The sequence below is a fragment of the Schistocerca nitens genome, chromosome 11 (assembly GCF_023898315.1).
Source record: "Schistocerca nitens isolate TAMUIC-IGC-003100 chromosome 11, iqSchNite1.1, whole genome shotgun sequence".
NCBI classification, from domain to species: Eukaryota; Metazoa; Arthropoda; class Insecta; order Orthoptera; family Acrididae; genus Schistocerca; species Schistocerca nitens.
Genome location: NC_064624.1, coordinates 36,570,496 through 36,596,425, shown reverse-complemented (window position 1 = coordinate 36,596,425; position 25,930 = coordinate 36,570,496). Strand labels below are relative to the sequence as shown.

At 40.3% G+C, this 25,930-nt stretch overlaps 1 protein-coding gene across 4 annotated transcripts in view; it reads left to right on the top strand.

The window, feature by feature from the left end:
- Positions 1–25,930, top strand: part of LOC126213259 (neprilysin-2-like) — a 255,251-nt gene that overhangs the window by 130,513 nt on the left and 98,808 nt on the right. For all 4 annotated transcript variants that reach the window (XM_049940914.1, XM_049940915.1, XM_049940913.1 and 1 more), the window contains one exon: positions 23,868–24,085. In XM_049940914.1, the coding sequence (XP_049796871.1) occupies positions 23,868–24,085 (218 nt within the window). The remainder of the gene's footprint in view (positions 1–23,867; positions 24,086–25,930) is intronic.

Below are 25,930 nucleotides of genomic sequence, written 5' to 3'. Positions count from 1 at the left end.
CTCTCAACAGTTACCCCTCCAATGTGGTTGCACCTACAGTACATCTATCTTTATCGCTGATGCACGCAAACCAACCAACAAAGGCAAGATCTATCGTTCATGGGGAGGTCGGGGTCACCAACGTCTTACACCATTTTTAATGCGAGCACTACCTTCCTTGTCTCCCACTGTTATGGTTCCCTCTAGGTTCTTATACATACTGCGTACTACTCATCGTTCTCCATAGCTTTCTTCCCTTTTTCTCAGAATTTCGAACATCTTGCACCATTTTGCATTGCTGAACGCCTTTTTCAGGTCAACATATTCTACGAACGTGTCTTGATTTTTTTTTTTTTCGTTCTTGCTTCCATTATCAAACACGACGTCAAAACTGCCTGTCTCGTGCCTTTACCTCTCATAAAGCCCAACTGATAATCATCTTACAGATCTTCAATTTTCTTTTCCATTCTTCTCTATACTATTCTCGTCAGCAACTTGGAGACATGATGTGTTACGGGGACTGTGCGGTAATTCTCGCACTTGTCGGGTCTTACTATCTTCTTAATTGTGTGGCAGATGTTTTTCCGAAAGTCTGATGGTATTTCGCCAGTCTCATATATTGTGCACGCCAACGTGAATAGTCGTTATGTTCCTGCTTCCCTTAATTTGTCTATTTCTGATAGTAATAGCAAATGACTTGTTCATGATTCACAAGTGGGGGAGATATATATGGAATTACCTGGAGACACGGAAAGATAACAGCTGGGTTACGTCATGGTGAGACAGAAACTCCTAAAGTAGATATAGCAGTGCATGGCGTACCCAGGAGGAGGCGCAGATTCAGTTCAAAATTTAATAACGAGGAAGAGCAGACTGAAGTGGACAAACGACGATGTATGTTTTAAGTTTTTTGATGCTGCAGATACTGTGATACTGAATATTACAATAACTAGTTCAACTAAAGAGAAATGGACATCCGTCAGAAATTGGACAGACACTTATTGGCACAAGGAAGGAAACTACGATAAACAACAAGTTTACTGTTACCAATTTTTTATTTCCACAATCTGTTTCCATGGTTGGAACCTCAGTGATAAGGCGTGTATTAATATGGCATGAGTGTGTTGTGTTAAGACTGTGGGGTAATCAGTGGCGGCATCTCCATTGGTCACAGGCTCCTTTCTCTGTCGTAATACATCACATATACACCGTCGCATCTAGTTACTAGACGACATCTTTGCGTACAAAGTGTGGTAGTGTGTATTTAATGTGCATATAGACGTGAGAGCAATATTGATGCATTTTAAGCAGCAAGATAGTTATGCAGTAGTGCTAATATGGAACCAACTATTACAAATTTAGAAATGCGCTGAGCCTGTCGAACTTTCGTCGAAAACGGGTGCTGCTTAATCTAATAATTTCTGTCACTACCGCCAACACGCAAGCTGTATGCAGAGAGTTTAAATGTTGGAATATTTAATTCGAAGCTACAGTGTGCTGGCAAAGGGTGAGAACTCTTACATAAAATACAAATTCATTATGCTCGAATTTTCGTAGAGCTCTTGCATATTACGATAGGCACGCAAGGTGTGTGCACTTTAATAAGTAATACAGACGATTATGTGCTGCAGTGTTTAATTTGAAGCTTCATTTTGCTTGAAAACGTGAGGAATTTCAGATATAACACCATAAATAATAAATAATTTCTATTAAAAATTTTTATTGTCGGGTTATCGACCCTGTCTTCGTCTCTGAAGATGACACATCTCTCAGTGACTGTATCTGCTTATCTCATGAGTGTGTATATATATATGTCTGTCTGCAGTTCAAGTGATATGTCATAATAAAACACCTTCTTCCCTTCTCAAATCGACGGGATGTAAGGTCTTCCTTCCAAAAACCAGACACCTTCTTCCTAACATTCTTTCCGTTCGTCTTTTCAGTATGTTGCGTGAGTCACATCCTTTATTGCAAGAAGGTGTTATTTAAATTTTGATTAAAGGAAACCTTTTAGAGAACTTAGCACCATATTTCTGATTTCTAAATATTGCAATCTTTGTCAGAAGATGTTTTGTATATAACCTCTAGTAGACCTGATTTACTTGTAATAAAAGTGATAATAGTGATTTATTACATTATGCTTAAGATGTGCTATATTTATTCATCTTTAACCGGTGCTTGAGAACAATTTAGAAGTGAAACTATTTAATTTAAGGGTGTACTGAGGCTTACCTCAAAAATAGGCGAGCTAATTACATTCAGACTGTCTGTGTCTTCGTATGCTTGAGCGCTTAGCGATGTATTTTAGCTATCACGTATTTTTTGCAATTATAAGCCTGGTTAGGTTAGTTTTACAATACCGACCTCATTTTCGCCTAGTCTCTAAAAAGTCAACTGTTTTTTGTAATTATTCTAGAACAGAAATAACATTATAGACAATCATGTTTTAGGCACTCATTTGATAGCTATGTGTGTATGTGGAAAATAACGGTATGATACTTGATGTGAACATGGGAACGATTTCAGTTGTAGACGTACTTTTGCAGACAGTTTGGACTTGGAAAGAGTATTTTGATACTCGACAACTGTCATAGTTGCAGAAAATGCTCAGCTCTTATTTGAAATTGTTTAGGCATGGAAATTGCGTTGGGGTGCTTACTTAACAGTTCACAATCATAGATAGTCCCTAATATCCTGACTGTTTGTGATGTGGAAATTAAAATTACAACATTCGACATAAACATTGAAATTTTTTGCACTGCATACGTATTTTTGCAGACATTTACGAATCTTGTGGGATTTGACAAGCAGCATATATGAGGATAATAATGAATTTGATCCCCTTTTGTGTCGTATACCACATGTGTAGCATAGATCGAGCCTTGAAATTTTTACCAGTTCTGACATCTCCTGGTGACAGTAAGTTACTCATGGCACAAAGATCAAACAATTAACGTTTTTACTAATGGTGTCACCTGTTGGTGACAGTAAGCAACTGTGACATGAAACAGCAGGTGTTTTTATTTTGCGTTTTGAGGGTTTTCAGAATATCATTTAAAGCAAAACTCATATTCGATAACTATGCATTACTAATTGGTTAATTACATTTTGTAATTTTTGATTCTTAATTATTTTTAGAGTGTATGTTAAATACTCTTTCCAGTATTCCAAAATGTGTGATATATAGCTTGGAATGAAATTTACTGATGTAACTCGTGAACCAATCCCTAAACGGTTTTTTTTTAAGTCAGCAATGCAAATGTAGTTTCTCATGTTACACAGTTCAGATACTCTGACATATTTTTTTATAAGTATTTGGAAAACGTTTGGCCATATAGAGACAGATTATAGTTGCCTCTTTCATTTTAATGACTAAAATACTAGGCTCTGATATGAGGAAAGGAGAGGTAGGTTTGTGATCAGTTTTTTGATGAATAATTGATGTCATTTGGATGCTTTTGAGCACAGGTGATATGAGGCTAAGTTGTAATTGACTCGTATAGGAGAAGAAAAGAGAGAGAGTTATGTTGTTTTTTATAAAGAATTCAAATAATTGGGACGCTTTTGAGCATAACCCAGAGGTGGATAGCTGGCTCTTTAATTTTAATGGTATCAATGCTAGGCTATGATCAATGGTGAAGGGAGGGAGGTAGTTACATTATTCAGCGTGTGTGTGCACCATTTTCTATAAATAATATACATCTTTGAATGTGGAACCATGTTTAGGTGCCATTTTAATATATTGTGTTTGAAATACAGAGTGTGTATGAGTACATAACTATCTTTGACCTTCAAGTTGAGGTTATGTAATTTTTTATGCCTATCTGGCACACCATTTTAATGATATGGTCTAATTGATAGGATACAAGGCTGAGGACTAAGGGAAGGAGCTTTAGTTATTCCTCAGTACAGTTCGATAAATTCCACGACCTTGTATTTTTTCAGTGGTTATTCATTATAATTCTGTGTTATGAATGGCTGCTGACAAGGAGCAGAGGGAGAGGAGGAGAGGGTTTTTGATTTCTATTAACACCATTGACTTAGTTACATGAACTTCAATTATTGATTGGTGCTTTAATTTTTCATCCTGGACAATGACTGGTTGGAGACAATAATTACTGCACTGTGATTGGTTGGAGATGGGGGAGGGGAGAGGGTGTTTAATTTCCCACTTACACAGTTATCCTATTTCCTCAATCTTGGAATCTTGATTGATTGTTTATTTTCAGTACTGCCCTATGATTGGTTGCTGATAAAAGGGGGAGAAAGGGAGAGGACTGGCTTCCCACTGATCGGCATGATGGTATCACTGATGACATCAGTAAATCATTGACTTTGGCCACATGTTGTTAACGAAATATGCCAGACTGTCCCAATGTAAGATGCCAAAATGTCGCAATGTAAAGAAAGTGTTGTGGAATTAGCATAGCATTACTACTCATAGTATTTTAGGTTCACAGCCGTAATGAAGGTTAGCCTGTTCACAGAGTGTGACGATGCTAACGATATAGGAAGGTGACTCAACTTCTAAGAACGAGATGAGCCCGGTTAACATAGGAACACAATATAGCAACCATGGACTACTGAGGTTTGTAGCTAACATCCACGCCAAAGAAAATGGGCTGTATAAAGTCACCCAGTAGTATTTTACATAATTTAAGTTTAGTTAAGTAAAAATTGGTAATGTTGACTTGTACTGTTGTAAATAGCCACAGTCCTACAGATAAGTCAAATCCGCATACCTGTCGACATCTTCTAGGAATTGAATGTTGCGTGCTGGCCACAATTTGTTCCCTAACTGTTCTGAAGTGCTTACGCACAATATTTTTCATAGGAAAGTTCGCAAGGACATGGAATTTGTAAACCTAGCAATAACACCGGAAAATGTTTCAGTAATTATTGTTCCATACCATTTTAGCGAATGTAAATATGTTTATTAAACATCTCAAGTTATAGAAATCGACCTATGATCCATCCCTACTCTTCTTTTAGTAGTCTTCCAAATCACCTTTCAGTTTACTCGCGCATTTGCCAAGATGGTGGTGGAACACTTGCTCTATGCAAAGTAACACCATCATCTCTGAAGCAAAGACCCCTCAAATTAATGTAGCAACAAAGATTAACGGCCTTAATAACTCGTGGTTTGGCCGCCAGGCTAGCCGAAGTCTGTGCACAGCTGGTGTGTATGGCCCTCTTTTGCCGCTTAAGCCGGTCAGCACTCTGCTGAAGCCTTCCCTATCTCCATGCCCCATTCGACCCACTATGGTGACCTCCCATCTTCCTATGACCAAATCGACTTCTGCAGCGTCTGTTTCGGAACTATGCTCCGAACATCAGACTTTCTGATTAGTGGTCCATCACACTGCACTTTCACTTAAACACACTAACTCCTTGCCAGCCTCCTTGAGTATGCTACCAGATCTTAAAATCGACATGATTCGATGTTTTGGCTCTCCTACTATCCGCCAGGAAAGACGCTGTTGTTGCTGAGTCACCCTGGAAACTGATGCCAAGGTTAGTAACTATTGCCCTTTGTAGGCATCATACCATATACGACGCCCCTGCGTCTGGGTTTGTGACGCCGTCCCTGGTAGAAGACTGGTGCCAACGATGTACTCCAGTCGGAGCCTATCCTCGGGCCACCAAGGAGCATGTGGTTAAATTTAATGAGACCCTGGTAGTCGCTGATATGTCTGATTTCTAGAACAGTGTTTATAGGAGAGAAATTGCTCCTTGTTTGGCAGACAACTTGTTTAATACAGACAAGGGTTTTCCTCTTAGAAGGGCGTTGTTTCTGGCATCGAGGGTAGCACCTTGCCTAGCGCCTACGTAAGTAACAGACGGAACTGAACAGGTAGATACAAAGAGTCATGGTTATGGCCAGACAGATGCACTATGATCCAGTGGCTGTCTGCAAGTAGTTACTACTGTGGCCAAAAGCTGCCAGCATCTTATTGACTGTAGAGGGATCAAGAAAAATGTAGACAATCTTTGGCAGTCATTATTAACGGAACAAAGTGACATACCGTTAGAATTCTTCCACACGGGGAAAGTCGTTCTGTGTGTTCAAAGTGACTCCAGCAGCAGCCAAACATCGCCGATGCCGTTGAACTGTTGGCCGAACTACGGCTGTCAGTGCCCACAAAGGGTACCTCGATGGTTTCTCGTAGCTCGTTCAGTGTAGCTGACTTGGTGTTGATAAACTTTATTTTTCAAGGTCCTCCGTAAGTGGAAGTTAAGAGGTGTGAGGTCTGGAGACCGTGGTGGGCAGTCAGCAGCCCATCTTCGACCTCTGCATCGTCCAGGAAGATTTTCATCAAAGTATGATCTTACATCTCTGTGGTAGTGAGGCGAGCGCCATCTTGTTGTGGGTAAAGTCTTTCATTTCCAAACATGTCGCGGGTTATAGGTAAAACGGATGTTTGCAGCATACGGAGATCCACCAGTTACGGTAACTTCGAAGGAGAATGGGTCAATCAGGCAATATGATGAGAGACTACACCACACAGTAGATTTACATGTTTGTCCAAGTGAACATGAGGATTTTCAGGAGCCCAGCACACGCAGCTGTGGCGGTTTACAGTACCATTCAGCTCAAATTACAGCTCGTCAGGTTACATAACCATCCCTGCAAACCGGTCATCCTCGCGGATCATGCCTTCAAACCACTCTCACTACACCATCCTTCAATCCGGGTCGTCCCCATTCATAGCGTGCAGCGATCTTGGAAGTACACTTTCCACTTTGCAGCCTTCAGAATTGGTCGTACGCTTGATCGGCTTACGCCTCTTCCATGTACGCCCTGCTTCACAGGTTTCTGAGGAGATCTAGTAGTGTGTTGCATCACAGCAGCGCTGGAGGCTGGACTTGTGGATGTTGTTGGTCGACGAGACCTTTCCTGAACAGTACCGTCAGCTTCAAATTTATCCCGAATACGATATACTGTTGTATGTGTTTGTGGCTGAGAACCAAACCTCCAGATTTCAGACACTCTGATCGATACCAAATGTTATATGTCGATAGAGTATCAACCAGGACTCCGTACTGTGTGCTGTCGTCCAGTAGAACGGGCGTAAACGTCAATTAAAAGTGACACCCGAACTACCAGAGCACAGGAAAGCATAACTGTGAGTGACTAATGTGTGTATCTTTTGTGGGGAAGTTGGTAGAGCGTTAGATCCTCGTACCAAGGTTCCTGGATTCATACCCAAAAGATGACAACAATTATTTTTTACTGTATTCTGCTTCGAAGTGTTATACGGGACTATTAATAGTTCCGCACGTGTGATGAAATTGTTTCTTTGCCCTCCTGTTCCGATTATTTATGTTTCTTCTGTGAAACTACAAATGCACGAGCTGCTTCATCACGAGTGGTGTCGCTTCTGTCGCACATGTCCGACGGAACATCACATCACATCACATCACAAATCTGCTCTACAGGTTTCCTACTTTCAGTCAATGAAGCAAAAGCAGACTGCCAAAAGAACATTGCTACAAACTCCGAAAAGTCCTTTTACATTTCAGGAAAATAGTCTCCCACACAACAATTTCAAGCTTAAACAATAAAGAAAATTGTCATCAGTGGGGTTTGAATGCAGGACCTCACCCTCTACGCACTCACCCGCGCGAGATCTACAAAGCAATTATTCACAGATGCGCTTTTTCTGTCCTCCGTCGTCGTGGTGTCACTTTTAACTATCGTTCACGCATGTTCTGCTGGAGGACAGCACGTAGTATGAAGTACATCCACATCGAAGTACTGGTTGATACTCCATCGACATACGTTTGGTACCGATGTGGCTGTCACCTGGAGGTTTGGGTGTGACTTTTACGTCATCGCCGTTGTACTTTTTAGCCGCACTCCGTCGATCTGCTGTCGTCGACTTCTCTGAAGTAAGGTGTTGATCTTGTTATCTGCTGTATATGCCGAACTTTTCGTTATACCACGTGTCAGATTGACAGCCACAAACATCTTCACTGTACCGGCGGCTAAATTTCAGGTTTTAATAATAAAAATTAATGTTGACATTTTGCACAGTCGATCACACTTCATTTGTTACTGCGTTACTGGATACAAGATAGTTAATAACGTCTTTGGATGTCAGTTATTATTTTAACTTCCTATTTCCGCCGTTACTACTTACCGTCACTGCTTTTCATTCTGTGTTATTTCTGTCCGAGATGAAATATAAAACAGCTTTTAAGTCACAATTTACGCTTCGTCATATTTTAGAATCGACCCTTCCGTCATCCAGAGATACAATTTGCAGCTTGGCTATGATTATCATCGACTAGTACATACGCTACTGAGGGAATCACTTCACTTTTTTTATTAACAACATTTATATTAATTAAATGATCATGATGAATGCGTTTTGTGTGCAGGGAAAAGGAGGTTTGATCCTAGAACTGCTCTCAGCAATTACGGCAATTGAAATGTCCCTGCTTTTTATAGTTCGTCACTCAAACGAATTACAGCAAGGACTATGGTCCATTACTACACTTCGATACAGTTATTCAAACTTAGTTCGCTTTTACTTTCTCAAAGCTAAGTGTCAAATTCCGTTCTTACATTCAGTTTAACGTCCTTTCGTATAGTCTACAGATCCTATTATCGTTTATTCGGCATGCAGTAGAATTTAATACTGAGCGCTACTTTTTCTCACGCACACAATTCCTCAGATACTTTTCGTTCGTGACCTTATGGCAAAAGTCTGTCCCGTATAAATTAACTATAGCCAATTTTCTTGCAGTTTATCAAACATGCCCTGATCCCTTCCGTTGTGCATCACACAGAAATGCCATACATCGCACGCTGCAGCTACGTAGACTTATTCAGAGCGCAGATAAGAAGACAAAAGAAGGGGCGATCACTCGCTGTCAGCTGCAGCGGGACATTAAGCGGAGTCAGCGGCGACGAGCGAAAATGTGTACGGGATTCGAACCCAGGATCTCCTGCCTACTAGGCGGGTGCGGTAACCACTGCGCCATCCGGGAGACAGCGTTATCGCACCTGCACGGCCTGTCTCCGTTCGCCCCACGGCCCACCCACACTGCCACCGAGCACCACCTATCGGCAGTCCCTCCCTGTCCACTACAGTCCCGTTCGTTAGTTGAGGATTCCCACAGGAGGTCTGACGTATTTGTGCATCTGCACTGCAGAAGTTGGATCCATTGCCCAGCTAGGCTTCTCATATGAATGCGTGGTCTGTGTTCTTTCGGACACGTTGTAAAGAACACACACCACGCATTCATGTCTTACTTCATTCATGGCTGCACTGTCATTTGCTGGAAAACGAGCAACAAGACCTGTTGAGAAAACAATGGCTCACGCTACCACGCACAAGTGCATAGACCACAGATACCATAGACTGTGCATGATGTCATTTTACTGATACCAAATTGTCAGTCACGTGACTCGGGGCACGAAGCCGAGCAAGTCATTAAGAATTTATGGTGCACAATTTATCATATTTTTGTTACAGATCAAATGTTGCGCTTTTTACTAGGTGTAGAAGTGAAGACCTTCACAAATGCTCAGGTTAGATAGTTGTTTAATATCCTACAGATTAGGTAAAGTGACGAAAATCTCAGTTATGCAAGTTAAGAAAAATTCAGAAAACATACGTGCTTATTTTGCATAACTACATCTACATATATACTCCGTTAGCCACCAAGCGGTGTGTGGCGGAGGGCACAATTCGCGCCAAAGTCATATTTTCCCCCCTCTGTACCACTCGCGGATCGCGCGAGGGAAAAACGACTGTCAGAACGCCTCAGTACGAGCTCTAATTTCCCTTATCTTTGAATGGTGATCATTGCGCCATTTGAAATTTGGTGGTAAAAATATATGCTCTACATAATTTAGTGAGCAGCCCCTTCCGTTTAGCGCGTCGTCTATCTGCAAGTGTGTCCCACTTCAAACTTTCTGTGAGATTTGTGACACTCTCGCGATGGCTAAATGTACCAGTCACAAATCTTGCCGCTCTTCTTTGGACCTTCTCAGTCTCTTGAATCCGATCCAACTGGTAAGCGTCCCATACAGACGAACAATACTCTAAGACTGGACGAACTAACGTATTGTAAGCAATTTCCTTTGTTGAAGGACTGCATCGATTCAGGATTTTACCAATAAACCGCAGTGTAGAGTTCGCCTTGCCCGTTACTTGTGTAATACCTCACATCATGCACATCAAAGAATTTCCTTTCTTACAAACGCTTACTAAACCATTTCACACATATTGTTGCAGGATCGTTATAAAACTAATGCTGCGCTCTAAATTTTTATTTTGTCTTCTGTTGAAGCTGCAAACTACAACAATTCACAGTGAAAAAAAAAGAACAAGTACTCACTAAAGAACAGTCATTCTATCGCTTGTTAGAAGAATTGTCAATAAGTTTCAACTTGACCACATTTAAAAATGCTAACCACTGCTTTATTGTCAGAAATTTCGGAGAAGCTATGTTTACTGGACTACTACATGTGTGAGAGTAGTATTACAGTTCCATCAACTGTCAAAATCAATGCTTGATCTCACCTATAAATCGGAGAAACTGTAACTGTCAGCCCCAATTCACACAGCGCGTAATGAAAGGAACTCGGCTTTCTGCCCCTAGTCACGTGACTTAGATGGTTTCAAGCGTTAACACGGAAGAGGTAGGAATATGCGCTGTCTATGTTACATATGGCCTATGCAAAAGTGCAACGATATGTCATTTTCTTCCAAAGATATTAACTATTATAGAGTGTCTACATTACTCTGGAACCCTCTGTATAAGATAATACGTAGTTAAAAGATATTATGAAAACAGAACTGAGCTATTGAGACTTTTATTAATTATTGAGAATTTATTAATATGAATGACGGTGCGAATGGGAAGTAAGATAATAATCATTTATTATCTTACTTTCCATTCGTTCCGTCGTTCATATTAATAAACATTTTATGTCTATTAACTGAGTACACTTTAGCGTGAGAACAGTGTACTGAGTGAGTGAGTCATAATCACGAGAAAGCCAACATTTTATGATAATTTTGTTATTTAACGTGGGACTTATTTTCATAAATGTGAATTTTCTAAATTTGACCGATTTGGAAATCGTTCATTAAAGCTTTTAAATTATGACTGATGAAAGGTAACAGACCTGGGATTGTGCTGATTAATAATAATATCGTGATGGCCGATGATGTATATCAGCCAGTAAGAGGACAGTACGGTCACCCATAATGCATGGACTAAAGAGTTGCTTCGTGAAGCCTAAAGAGTGCAGTTTGGAGCTTAGCCATCATCATGTTCGGATGCGGATGTAAGGAGCTCTGAATAAATGTGAGAACTCTGCAGAATAATGATTAAAGTTTGACCGTGGAGTTCCGCTACGTGTGTAAGTAGGCTGTTTAGGGATTTTTAATGGTAACGCCACCTGTGTATGAAAATCACTGGCTGTGCTGTGTGCAGTCTGTGGCTGCTTTGCATTGTTGTAATACTCAACCATTGTAGTGTTAGGCAGCTGGCCGTGAACAGCGCGTAGCGTTGGTCAGTTGGAGGTGAGCCGCCAGCAGTGGTGGATGTGGGGAGAGAGATGGCGGAGTTTTGTAATTTGTCATGAACTGCTATATATATGATGATATCAAGGTAAATACATTCTTTGTTCTCTATTAATATCTTTCATTTGCTAACTATCCCTATCAGTAGTTAGTGCCTTCCATAGTTTGAATCTTTTATTTAGCTGGCAGTAGTGGCGCTCGCTGTATTGCAGTAGCTTGAGCAGCGAAGATTTTTGTGAGGTAAGTGATTTGTGAAAGGTATAGTTTAATGTTAGTCAGGGCCATTCTTTTGTAGGGATTTTTTTTTAAAGTCAGATTGCGTTGCGCTAAAAACATTGTGTGTCAAGTTAAGCACAGTCGTGTAAACTGTTCATATTTTCATATGTCGACCCTTAGCCGAGGATACCTCACTGGAATCTTCTGATTTTTTTCTTGTAGTTTGTGTAATTAGTGTAGCTTTTGTTTATTGCTAGCGCGTAATTGTAGAGAGAATCTCCTTTGTAGTTGCAGTCTTTCATTGTTGTACAGTAAAACAGTTGTGGCATGCATGTAGATTTGCACCAAGTATTTCGCAGCTGCAATTAACTAGATATTATTTTCAGTGTTATGTTAATGTGTTCTCTTATTTTTGCTCTTTAAATTGTGTTTTTCTGTGTTGTCGTGTGAAATACTGTGACAATAATGGCGTGTGAAAAACGTAACACTAGGCTCCAAAGCAAACTGAGAAATAATAGTGACGACGAGCGTAGCTTGCCAGCACCACTGTGTAATGAATTAACAGACATTCAAAGTAGTAATTTGGTAACTGTGCATAGAGAAATGGAGCGGGCGTCAAACAATGGCGTGGACAGTGAAACAATTAGTGCAGAGGGAAGCATTATCGATCGATCGGTCGGCAACAGCTCGCCTCAGGAATCCGAAATGACAGAACACAATATTGCAACTACTGCAGATTCAGGTTTTGGGTCCACACCGTTCTCTCAAATAAGTCAAGTCACATTTTCTGCTTAACAAAATGTGAATGTTGCCGGTGAAAATGCACTGCCAAAAAGCATAGAGAAACAGATTCCGGACACTAATACATTATTATTGCAATTAATGCAACAAATGCTACAAAAGTTAGACAGAATGGAACAAAAGCTTCAAAAATTAGACACAATGGAAGAACACCAGAGACAAACACAGCAACAGTTAGACACAATGGAACAAAATCTTCACACCACGCTTGAACAAACACGTGAAGATTTGACTACTGAGTTACATGAAATCGAATCGAAATGTCAAACAGTCTGTAACGACGTAAAAACACAAATTTGTGAGCATTTTCAACCTATTTTTTCGCGGCATGAAAATGCATTACAGAATCACGAAGCATCCATAAAAGAACTGCAAACTACTGTTCATGAAAATCATGAGACCTTACAAGCTAAATTTGACTCACTTGCATCTACCGATTCGGTTACGCAACTTGCAAAAACTCAGGAAAATTTAAAGGACACAGTAGATTCGATTTCAACACAAATGGACACTCTGAAACTTGGTTCAGAAAAACACACTGAGGAAATGTGTTTACTATCGGAGAAAGTAGCCGAACTTTCGGATCAGGTCACTAATTTATCTACAAAGGTAGATGATGATCTGAATGACACAAAACCGGTAGTCTTTAATGACACAGAAGAGAGCGAACAAATTAGGAAACTGAAACAAAATCTGAATCAAATTAATACGCAACACCAAAGAGAAATCCGGGAAGTACAAGATCAGCTAACACAAGTAATACAAGAATTACGTATTTCAGAGGACACTCGCGCTCCAACATGGGAAGAGGGACATAGAAATACGGAAAAGCCGCAACATAATAACACAGGGCATTTCGGAAGTTATGAAAGAAACTGGCAATGTGCACCGAATTTTGAGATGGAACCGCCGACACGACCTAACAATGACCGATATGCTACTCGCCGACACGATGATTTTTACTATAAGCTGTTCACAAAAAAAAAAGGGAGGCAGAATAACTTCAGACGCAACAGTTCGGCGCACAGTTACGATTCAGGGAGAAATTCTCCACCACGTGACGGACAAGGAAGAAACTATGTAAACTACCGACATAACGACAGACCTGAATTTCATCAGAACTGGCGGGATTCTAACAGAGCTGGGCCCTCTGGGCAACGTGAATTTGTAGAAGCTAGATCTCCTAATCCCAATAACGACGCGCGCCAACAAGGGAACAGACAATGACTCGCACCGCAGGGAGACACCTGCGCTGGCTGGCTCCGAGAAAAATAACATAGCGCTAACCTTGAGAAAAATTCCAGTGTTCCTTACCGACGTATACCACTTGATAATTGCGTTAAAGTTAAAACTCTGCGTACTAGGAAGAGTAAAGGTTTACACCACATTTCACATGTAAAACCGTTTATTGAAAGATAATCTGCTTTTCTTAATGCAACATTTTGGTTTACTTGCAAATACATTATGGATTCAAGGTACTTTCAGAGAGATACCAGATGACACAGTGGTTAGTTTATTTGACAGCTACACGACTATATCACGACGCTACTAATGTGTGACACAATTCACGTTGTTGCTTTTGCGGTGTATCTGTTTTATATCTGCACAGTTTTCTGTTTTATTTTGCAAAGAAAAACATGTTTTAGTAGTAACTTTTGTAGTATAGCAACAATGAGACAGCCTTTTTCGTGGCACAACAATACGTTACAGCACAGTACTTTCCTCATCACGCCAATAAGCATAATAACTAAGATATCTATACGCAAAGCATTTCACTTTTGTGTATCATGAGGTAAGTACATTGACTTCTGCAGAACTTAGCTTTCGGATGACGATAACTACGACACTTCCACAGAATTATCTTACAGCAAGACGCACATTTAGCGCTATAGGACACGTATTTGAGTGGTTAATTTCGCACTTAAAACATTTATTTTTTTTAAGATATTTGAAGTACAATGATACGAAGTTTTTCCGTGATACATTTCATTCCATTGCTTTAATTTGTAACACCTGAGGGTATAATTACATTAATCCTCAGGGAGGTACACGCTTACTTTGTGTACCATGTGTGTGGCAACCACAAGGAACCCTAGCTAATATGGTATTTGCTTATACAACTTTACACATCGGTACCATATTTCTCTAACACAAAAATTACACAGCTATCTGATCATGTAACTGAGAGATAAACATTTTTTTTACTACATTTGTGACAGATGTTTACGTAATTACACAGTTGAATAACTTCACACTTACGAAATTGTATTTTGTCTGCACTTTGTGAACTGTTCATACTTTTTCGGAACCATTGTGATACTATGAGAGCTTTGAATGATATATTTGGTATGGGATCACGATTTTTAAAGTACGTTTGAGGCAGCTGACACTTTTGAAATGAGCAGAGAATTTTTTTAGGTTTTGAAACTATTGGAGGAAGCTACGACGATTTTGAGAGTTGACTGAGGTGTTATGATGTTATTTTTACGACGACGATGTGTATTATGCTGCTGAGGTATGTTTATGGTCAATAAGTTGATGCTATGTGAGGAATTTGATTATGCTACTTATATGTTATGGTGAAATATTAAAGAAGCGTCGACGAATATATATATGTGTAATAAGGTAAGGAGTAATGAGTAGCGGTTAGGGACTCTTGACTTGTGAAAAAGGATGTTGGAAACCAAGTATCGTACTTTAAGAGTTATGAAATGTGTGTATATGCGTGAATGTATCACAATGCTGGCGAAAATTTTTTGGACGCTGTCATATTTATAGGATTTTGTTTCTACAGATTTGTAACCCAAATTCTTGACCTGTGAAATATATTTATATGAGACTGTTACTGTAGCGGAAACTGGTGTCGTAAATATTTCGGTAAGAAAGTTCAGTGACCATCTGCACGTAATGCGTCTTGAGCGGCCACCTGTGCCAGCCACCTGGAGAAACAGCCATTAGGTGGAGAAAAAAAAAAGGGGGAGGCCATTATCCTCGCTATTGACGTTCCTTTGTAGAGAACATCGCAAATACGACACGCTAATAATAACTTGGAAACTTTCTTACATCTGCACACCTGATTAGGACAAGTGTCTATCTACGAGAATTGAGAGAAATGCCATATGGCTTGCTTTATGTATTTGTTTACTCATTTCATTTAATATCTAGTTTCCAGCTGTGTTGCAGCACTGCTTTTATAAAATAAAATGCATTTGCTAATGTGAACACTTTCTGTTAACAGATCTATTAAATAATAATTTTGTAATCCACATTCTTAAAAAAAAAGGAGCTCTTGGAATGGAAAGAACAATAAGAAGGGACTAATAACAGGAACAGCATACATAATTTTCTTTTCAACAACTTGGTAATTTTTTTTTCGTAGAGTAAGTTTTTGTGATGCATCACTCTAGTGTTAAGATGTGACGTAAGTTTTAAACATGGCCATTTTTACCGTAATATTTTTTCTGCTTGAGCTATGTCATGTTTAGGTATAAGTTGCTGCTGTTTGCCAGGCATAGTGTTATTGAATTTGACTTTGTATTATTCTGTTAAGCCAGTTTTACTAATGATTTATTTTTATTGTTTGCTGCGCATTGCCTCATATTAGTTGTAATGTTGAATTGCTTGGTAATTTAGATTTACTGTAGCTTACTTTGCAAATTTCCATTTTTTTCATTGCTATTTGTATTAATTGTTTTATGTGCTGCTGCATTGCCTCGTCCCTTAGTTTAGCATCTGAGCTCAGTAGATTTAAGTTAGCTTAAGAGGGGGTAGACTATATAAGAGACTGCGTTGCGATGCATTGGAAGAAATGCATTGAGAAGTTATACGAAAAAAGTACAGAAAGCAGGTATAGGTAGGATTTTCTTGGGAATAAATAATGCGTTAAGAAATATGTGAATTAAATACAGAAAGCATGCTTGGATAGGATTTTTTTGGTGGAAGCAAAGGTTGAAATAAGACGAAAGATCTATGGAATGAAGTTTTGGGTTGGACTGCAGTACCAAATGTTACACTGAAAACAAACCCTGTCCTTTCCTTTTGTGTTATTACACTATGTGTATTTGTGTTTTTCCTGTCTTAATGTGTTTAGCTAATAAGAGTTATGTTGTAGAATTTTTCTGATAATATGTTATTTACTTTGTAAAGATGTTTAGACATTATTAATTCTGTTCTGTGAAAGTTATTCTGATCTTTTATGTATGTACTCATGTCATAATTCCTGTAACACTGATGTATATGTTTATTTCTATTCTTTTGCAAAGCCCCTATTCCTACAAATGTTATCTGTATTATTATGTTTTTAATGATGTATTTTGTACCGTTGTTATTGTATTCTTATGCTATAAAATTGTAATTGACACCAGTTCTTCAAATTAAGTATATTTTGACTGCACACGTTTCTGTTGGTCATAGCATATGCACAATATGTGAGAAGTAGGGAGTGATAGTGTTTGCACGTGTTTTAATGATTCAGCAAGGGACTGGATAACAGCATTGCTGGTTCTGAGGACAATTCCAAAAACTTTGTGAGTGCACAAGTGGTGGTTATGGACTTGCTATATTACCCGCAAGACTCTTCAATGGTGATTGTGCACCTGCACAGTCATAACAGATGGCTGCTGGCTATCTCTACAAGGACTACAGTGGGTCTGCGTCTTTGCTGACTCACCAGTACCATTATTTCTACAAGGACTGCAGTGGGTCTGCGCCTCTGGTGGCCCATCAATACCATTATTTCTACCAGGACTACAGTGGGTCTGCTCTGTGATGACCTACCTACCAATATTCTTCAAAACTTCGAATGACTCTGCTGTGGGTTTTCTCTGTTGTGGCCCATGACCTGTCTGCATGTCGAGAGTCAGCACTAGCACTGTCTTTTCGTTGGAAGGACAACACTACTTCTTCAAGACTGCATGGAAATCCACTACTTCCGTGTGCATTTTCTTCTACTGCTCAGACTTTGAGAAAAACACTACTACTTTACTGTGATGATCAGGACTGTCTTTATGGACTGTGAGAAAATTTTAGCTTTTGACCAACATTGTATCAATAAGTGTGTGCATTTGATTTCTTTGTTATTGTAATTGTGAAAAAAATTTTAACAAATATGTATTGGCCAGTGCCCAAAAAAAATTTGTAAAATTTTTTGTGGGGAGCATGGGGGCTATGTAAGTAGGCTGTTTAGGTTTTTTTAATGGTAACGCCACCTGTGTATGAAAATCACTGGCTGTGCTGTGTGCAGTCTGTGGCTGCTTTGCATTGTTGTAATACTCAACCATTGTAGTGTTAGGCAGCTGGCCGTGAACAGCGCGTAGCGTTGGTCAGTTGGAGGTGAGCCGCCAGCAGTGGTGGATGTGGGGAGAGAGATGGCGGAGTTTTGTAATTTGTCATGAACTGCTATATATATGATGATATCAAGGTAAATACATTCTTTGTTCTCTATTAATATCTTTCATTTGCTAACTATCCCTATCAGTAGTTAGTGCCTTCCATAGTTTGAATCTTTTATTTAGCTGGCAGTAGTGGCGCTCGCTGTATTGCAGTAGCTTGAGCAGCGAAGATTTTTGTGAGGTAAGTGATTTGTAAAAGGTATAGTTTAAATCACTTACCTCACAAAAATCTTCGCTGCTCAAGCTACTGCAATACAGCGAGCGCCACTACTGCCAGCTAAATAAAAGATTCAAACTATGGAAGGCACTAACTACTGATAGGGATAGTTAGCAAATGAAAGATATTAATAGAGAACAAAGAATGTATTTACCTTGATATCATCATATATATAGCAGTTCATGACAAATTACAAAACTCCGCCATCTCTCTCCCCACATCCACCACTGCTGGCGGCTCACCTCCAACTGACCAACGCTACGCGGTGTTCACGGCCAGCTGCCTAACACTACAATGGTTGAGTAAGAGGACAGTACGGTCACCCATAATGCATGGACTAAAGAGTTGCTTCGTGAAGCCTAAAGAGTGCAGTTTGGAGCTTAGCCATCATCATGTTCGGATGCGGATGTAAGGAGCTCTGAATAAATGTGAGAACTCTGCAGAATAATGATTAAAGTTTGACCGTGGAGTTCCGCTAAGTGTATGCGAACATGTGAGAAAAAAGAATACGTGAAATTCCGGTTTCAATTTGTAAACTATGACTTTTGAATAATCAAACTCGGCGTGGCAGGATATACAAGCCGTAACCACAAGTTGAACGTTAGTAGCGGTCAGATTGTGTAGTATGTGAGCGAGCGCACTGTCACAGATAATCCGTTTTGTTATTCTTTTTCGCATTAGATTTAGTGCGATGCCATAAGCTGGGATTACATGCGAATGTTGAAAATAGAACTGAAGAGCAGTATGGGCTTGACGGTGTTTGCATATCAAACAATTCCAGATACACCGAATTTTTCACACATAAACTACCGTTCAATTAATCGCTCAGATAACTTGATACGGGAGAACATATGTTGCACCCATTGGATTTGTATAAAGCTACTGGTTCTACTACAGATTTTTCCAGCAGAGGAACATCATTCGTTTTCAACAGGTAAGGCCTGTGGACCAGATTGCAGAAGAAGAAATTCACCACAGGATGAATGGACGCTTTCCGTACGACAACCAAACGTAACCGCGCCGTTATTGCATCCAAAACATATTGTTCCTCAATGTGGCCAGACCTGGTGTTTGAGGGCAGTCACTGGTGGTGGTTTTCTGTTATGCCCAGTTCCAAGTGGCAGCGTTTGTGGTGGGCGTCGCACGTACCGTGTACACCTGAGGTGCTTGAGAGTACATGGGAAGACAGTCTCCAACTTTTGCGTCAGTTTTCAGTGGGACTCAGCTGCAGCATCGACTGTCCTGAGGAGGAGGACGAGTGGATCACAGAAATGCCTAGTCACGTTAAAGGAACCCGGAAATGAAGATGCATCGAAATAAAGAATTCTTTTAACTTTGTTTACACCCCGGTCCTTTCAAAACCAGATTACCTGTGGTGTTCGTACATCTGATGTGTAAGAAGAAAGAGCATTCTCTTAGCAACTACAAGACCCCTTCTACCTGGTGTGAATTGTTCTGCGTTTATTCAGGCTGCAGCGGCCTTTCTTTGTTTTTACCCAATTTATTATTTGACCGCTGCTTTGCAAGTTGGTGAACCTGGTGCTAAGCGTATGTAAGTGACAGCTGAATATCATTTCAGCGTAGTGCTTTCGTTTCACACGCCGTAGTGATTTGAAACAGTGCTTGATTTTAGGAAACAAGGTTATTATGTTTGTAGTTGTCACCTACCACGGGAACGATGCTTTTCTGGACACATGTTCATAGGACCTTTTTTCCTGTGCGTCCAGTCAGGAATACTACCTTGCAGTTTGTCAGTTTTATTGATGTTCGCCCTGTATAGAGATAACCATCCCCTTCCACTGTCAGTCGCAGACGTTATAAAATCTATCTCTAGACTTAGCTAAGACGTAGCCAATAAATACTTGCTTGCTAAACACATACTTGCAAGAAGTCAGAATCCCAACGAAAGCTTCAATAACTGTGAATGCAAACGCTTGCCCAAAAAGGTTTCTGTGGGTGTAAAACCCATAAAAACTGGCTTCATGAATATAGCGTTGTGTTTCAGTGATGGATTAGCCAGCAGGCTGAAACTGTTCAGTGATGTAGGTACAGAAACTGGGGTGAACGTGATGAATGCGCTACTGTCAACTGACCAGCTGAGGAAGGTATAGTACAGGTAAGAGAAGAGGCCAAAATTCGAAAGATGGATTCCAAACGTAAGCTGCAGGATACACAAACGCACAACGCTGACAGCTATGAACCTGGCAAGTTTTAACTTTGAATGTAGGTTGAAAAGATTACATAAATGCGTTTTCCTGAAAGCATGAAATTTTTAACTTTAGGTACAACTTTCTGCGAAACTACTATATCTGTGTTAATGAAACTTGTTACAGAAATTAATTACATCTTTTTCACTAAATTATACTACAATTATAGCAATCATGTAAAAGGTTTGGCAAGTGTCTTATTTTTTTTAAGCTCTTGGCTTCCCAGGTCCTTTTTTTTGTCACACATTGTCCCAGGTGCGGTCTGACGACGGCTATATTTAAATAACCATAAAAATTTCATCCTCCTAATTCAGTGGAACAGAGCTTGAAAATACAGTTTGGTTCTTTTTATTTAGAACACAGGCGGTTTCGTGCTCTTACATGCCCATCATCAGGTGTTATAACTTTGGGATGTGACCCCGAGCGCAGCGGTGGACGTGTACAGGATGCGGCGCAGAGCGCAGAGCAAGATGACACACCGCATCCTGTACACGTCCACCGCAGCGATTGGGGTCGCAGCAAAAGGTTATAACACCTGATGATGGGCGCATAAGAGCCCGAAACCGGTCGTGTTCTAAATAAAAAGAACCTTTCAACTGAAGCGGTATTTTAAAGCTTTGCTATAATGCTCAGTTGCAGATCTTCCCCCGATAGGACTGTTTCAGTGGAACAATTCTGGTTTTATGTTAAAGGCTGTATTAACACACACAAAAATATATTCCAAAAAATATTAAAGTAAATTTTTAGAAAAGAAACACGTTTAAACAGAAAACTGTACAAAATGAACATAATATTACTTGATATTAATGCTATAAAAATTCAGATACCCGGCACTAGATTTTACGTATTGCTAATTTTCATTGCTTATTGTAGATGTAGAAACAAAAACATAAGGAACTCCTACAAATGATTCAAAAAATACAAATTGCATTAGTTCCTTTTAGGTGTTTAGTATTCTTCTCATAGGTTTTCTTTGCACTCGCTGGAAAAGTTTGTAGCTTCTTGCAGCAACTGCAAACATAAGGTGTCTGTCTCGTCTTTCTTGGGTCGCTGGTGGAGTAAGTTTTGCGTTTTCTGCAAATCATTCTACAACAACTTCTCCTCTCTGCTACACCCAAAAGGATGCACGAAATTGACGGGGTATGTGATACTCGTCAACTCGCTTTTTATCTTTGGTGCCACCATACAGTTTACAAACTGTTTCAAAAATTAAAGCTGTTCATCTGAGTATTTTCTTTATACGAATTGTGAAGGGTAAACGCATTCAGCCCACTAACGTCAAGCATGCGGAAAAATAATGCCGTTTGCCATCGTTAGAAGAGGCTTCGACGAGTAACGATATTTTTTTCTACCTAATGTATTTATAGCAGAACCTCTAGCTAAAGATTCAGTCTCCACACTTCTTTCTTCGTCACTTCGATCACTTGTGTTATTAAAGGAATTCACAGGAGGCAAAACAAATTCGTCTTCACTTTCCCATTGTTCCTATACTCTGTTACGTTCACTTGCAAACTCATTGTCGCTGTCTGGTTCAACATTACTTGCTAAACTGTCCTCAAACCATTTTAAAACAGTATCTTCAAAGTCAGGATCCGTTAAACATGAACAGTAGACGAAGATATGGCTACTGAATCCATAACGCAAAGGTGCAGTCTCAGAGACCGCTAGCACGAAAGAAGCAGTAATAGTGTAGTCCACGTCGCATTCAAGTGGCTACTGACAAAGGAAACCACGACAGCTTCGGGAAACAACAACTGGACGCTGCTGTAATCTCCTACCCCACCACTATGCGTTAGGAACGGAGTAACAATAAACGCTAGCGGTCTGTGAGACCGCATCTGGGACGTTACGAGTAAATGTTAATTGTTTAGGACGTATGCTTTGCAATTTCAACTCTGATAACAATATTACTGTCATATAAGCAATACAACCTGAGGAAAATTTGACAACTGATCCAAGTTTCAAATTTGGTTTGATTTGAACAAATAGTTTTTGATAATAGTGTACCATCAATAGTACGTAAGTTTCAAATTGGGTTGGATTTGAACAAATAGTTTTTGAGAAAAGTGCACCAACATTAGTGTGGTCGACCATAGGAATTTCGCTCGCGTCTGGGTCCCCTTAACTTTAGGATTCGGCAGAAAACCCGGGGAGACTACCAGTAATTTATTACAAACTACTTCCATGGTCCAATTTGTCACAGATAATGTATAAGTTACTTCTATATGCACATAAATCATTACAGTTTTAACTGTTTACGTTTACCAGTAGTTTAAATGCTCATAACATTAAAGAAGTCTTCCAGACTCCACTTGGAAACTAATTTAGATGGTCCTGCGTCCGTTAACAGCAGTTCATGTTGTCAACGAGTTTTCATTGAAAAGGCGCAAGACCCGTCTCAGAGCACTGTTGGTTAGGATCTTCTTGCGTCACTACAATGAATGAAGTCTTCAGTGGAGGGTCACATGACTGCATGGCATGCCATTTTTGGAATTTTGATTCTTAAATTCGGCATGAAGTCTGAGGGTATCTACCCTGATGTACTCATAAATATCTTCTCAACGAGATGGAATTGTTTTGTGATGACTGATTCTCTTAATGATTTAGTGTTCTGAAGAAATCTCGTCTACTTCAGGGCCCTCGTTCAGACTTATGTCTTTAAGTGATCTGTCAAATATTTCTCGAATATCACATCTCCCATTCACATTCATCTGTGTCCTTTTTCCCTTCTATGACACTGTTTCCATTTCCATTGTATTGCCGTTCTAGATATTTCTTCAACCTTGGAACTTTCCTTTCTTTGCTTTGTACTGAGTTGCCATCTAAGCTATATCTCCCAAATCACCTTCATCTATACTCGCTTCCCTCTCTATAATATTTTCTTCGAATTCATTACGTCTATACATCCCTTCAATCTGTCCATTTTCCTTTCTTTGCTTCATACTGCCTTGCCATCTGAGTTCTACATATTCATACATTTGCTTCCCTTTTCTCCAAGGATCTTTTGATTTTCCTCTAGGTGACATCTACCTGTCGCTACTTATGCTCGCTTCTACAGTTTTGTCTCTGTCCTCTAGCCATTCATGACCAGTCATTTTGCTCATTATGTCGGTCACTTTTATAGGTCCCTATATTCTCTTTTGCGTGCTGCGTTTGCTGCATTTTTTTTGTATTTTCTCGTTTTATCAATTAGGTTCAATACCTCTACTGGGCCCTGCCTTTTTGGCTGATCCTCTGCTGATTTCACTGTTACATTTTTTAAAGTTACCAGTTCACCTTCCGTTGTTCCCCTCTCTTGTTTAATGCTCCCTTAGCCATTCTCCACAATCAGTGGTTGTCTTAACTTATGTAGGTGCCATGTCCTTCGTTTCCTACCTTTCGGCAATTTTTTCCTTATTAGTCCACAGTTCGTAAACAATTTGGTGTTGGAAGTATTGCAACTTCCTAAAGTCTGATAGAGGAGACTGGACACGAGCGCAGTGATCGTGACACGGCCGCCATCGGTTTACAGATCTCGCTGACTAGAGAGAAGAGGGGCAACGTGACGCAGCCGTACGAACCGCCCACCGTGGAGAAGCTGCAGCGGGCGTACCCGTCGGTGCAGTGGCTGGAGTTCCTGCAGGCGCTGCTGCCGCCACGCGTCACCGTCTCCATCAGTGAGGCGGTCGTCGTTCTGGCGCCGTCGTACATCGAGCGCCTCTTACAGTTGCTCAGCCACACCCCCAAGAGGTACGTCACAGCCAGGGTGTCAGTGCACTGCCTGAGCTCCACCTCTACATCTAAGTAGGTGCTCGGCAAGCAACTGTAGAGTGCATCGCGGAGGGCAAACAGTATGTGTATTACCAATTTTCTAATCCATTTGTGTACTGGGCGATAGAAGAATGGCTGTCGTAATGAATCTGTATGCACCCTGGTCTCTCTTGGCTTACTCTCATGAAACCTACATGAGATATATGATGGTGGGAGCATGACAGCCTTTGTCCAATCCGGGTTTTCTAAATTTACCCAACAGCAGCTCACGAGTACTGCATTGTCTGGCCTCTGAAGATTCCCTCTTAAAATCTCCAGGAAGTTATGTCACTCATTCGCATGCGCTATTCTAAGTAGTTATTGCTCCATGTTTGTTATCGTGCCCACTCGATAAGGACTCTAAAAGTGAAACAATATTCTAGAACTTGTCGCGCTGTGGTCTTTCTTGTATGCGATTTCTAGCACAGACGCTTTCCATTCCAAGAAATTCAAGTGTTACACTCGCCTTTCCCAACATTGATTTTACGTGATTGCCACATTTGCTAAGTGTGACCAGCATTGCTAATCCTTTAACCGGGTATTGTCGGGGTTTCCTTTCTGTCGTACGTCTACAACTACGCTTACCTGGACACTGGAAATTACACTTAAATGCCTGGCAGGGGATTCATCGAACCAGCTTCACAAAACTGCTCTATTATTCCAATCTCGACCTGTGCGCGTAAAAAAACGAACACCTATATCACTCCGTTCGAGCTCTGATTTGCCTTATTTTATTATAATAATAGTTTTTCCCTATGTAGGTAGGCGTCAACAACATATTTTTGCACTCTGAGGAGAAAGATGGTGATTGAAATTTCGTGACAAGATCCTGCCGCAACCACAAACGCCTTTATTTTAATGATGTCCACCTCAAATCCTATATCATGTCAGTGACACTCTCTGCCCTAAAACCGTGCTGCTCTTCTTTGAAGTCCGCAGGTCGTGGTCTCGCGGTCGCGTTCTCGCTTCCCGAGCACGGGGTTCCGGGTTCGATTCTTGGTGGGGTCAGGGATTTTCACCTGCCTCGAGATGACTGGGTGTTTCTGTTGTCCTCATCATTTCATCATCATTCATGAAAGTGGCGAGGTTGGACTGAGCAAAGGTTGGGAATTTGTACGGGCGCTGATAACCACGCAGTTGAGCGCCCCACAAACCAAACATCATCATAATCTTCTGTGAACTTTGTCGATGAACTCCGCTAATGTTATCTGGAAAGGATCCCACATGGCGTTGAAGTACTCCAAAAGAGGACGGACGAGTGTAGTGTAGGCACTCTCTTTAGTAGTCTTTGGTTTACCTTTTCCCAATATTTTCCATGTGTTCTTCCAAATTAAAGTTGTTCGTAATTGTAGTTGCTAGATATTTACTTGAATTTACGGCTTTTAGATGTGACTGATTTATTGTGCAACCGAAGTATAATGGATTGCTCATGTGGATGTTCACAAATTTTCCATTATTTAATATCAACTGCCAATTTTCGCACAATACAGGTATCAGCTATAAATCGTTTTGCAATTTGTTTTGATGACTTTACTAGGCGATAAACGACAGCACCATCTGCGTAGAACCTAAGACGGCTGCTCAGATTACGTCCTAAATCGTCTGCATAAATATGGAACACTAGAGGGCATTGCATTTATCAGCGTTTAAAGAGAACTGCCACTCTTTACACCAAATGAGAGTTGTGTCAGAGTCTTACGGCAATTCCTCAAGGTCGACCAGTGACGGCACTTCCACCTGCACTACAGCACTGTGAGCATGCAATCTTATACTGGGTCGCTCATG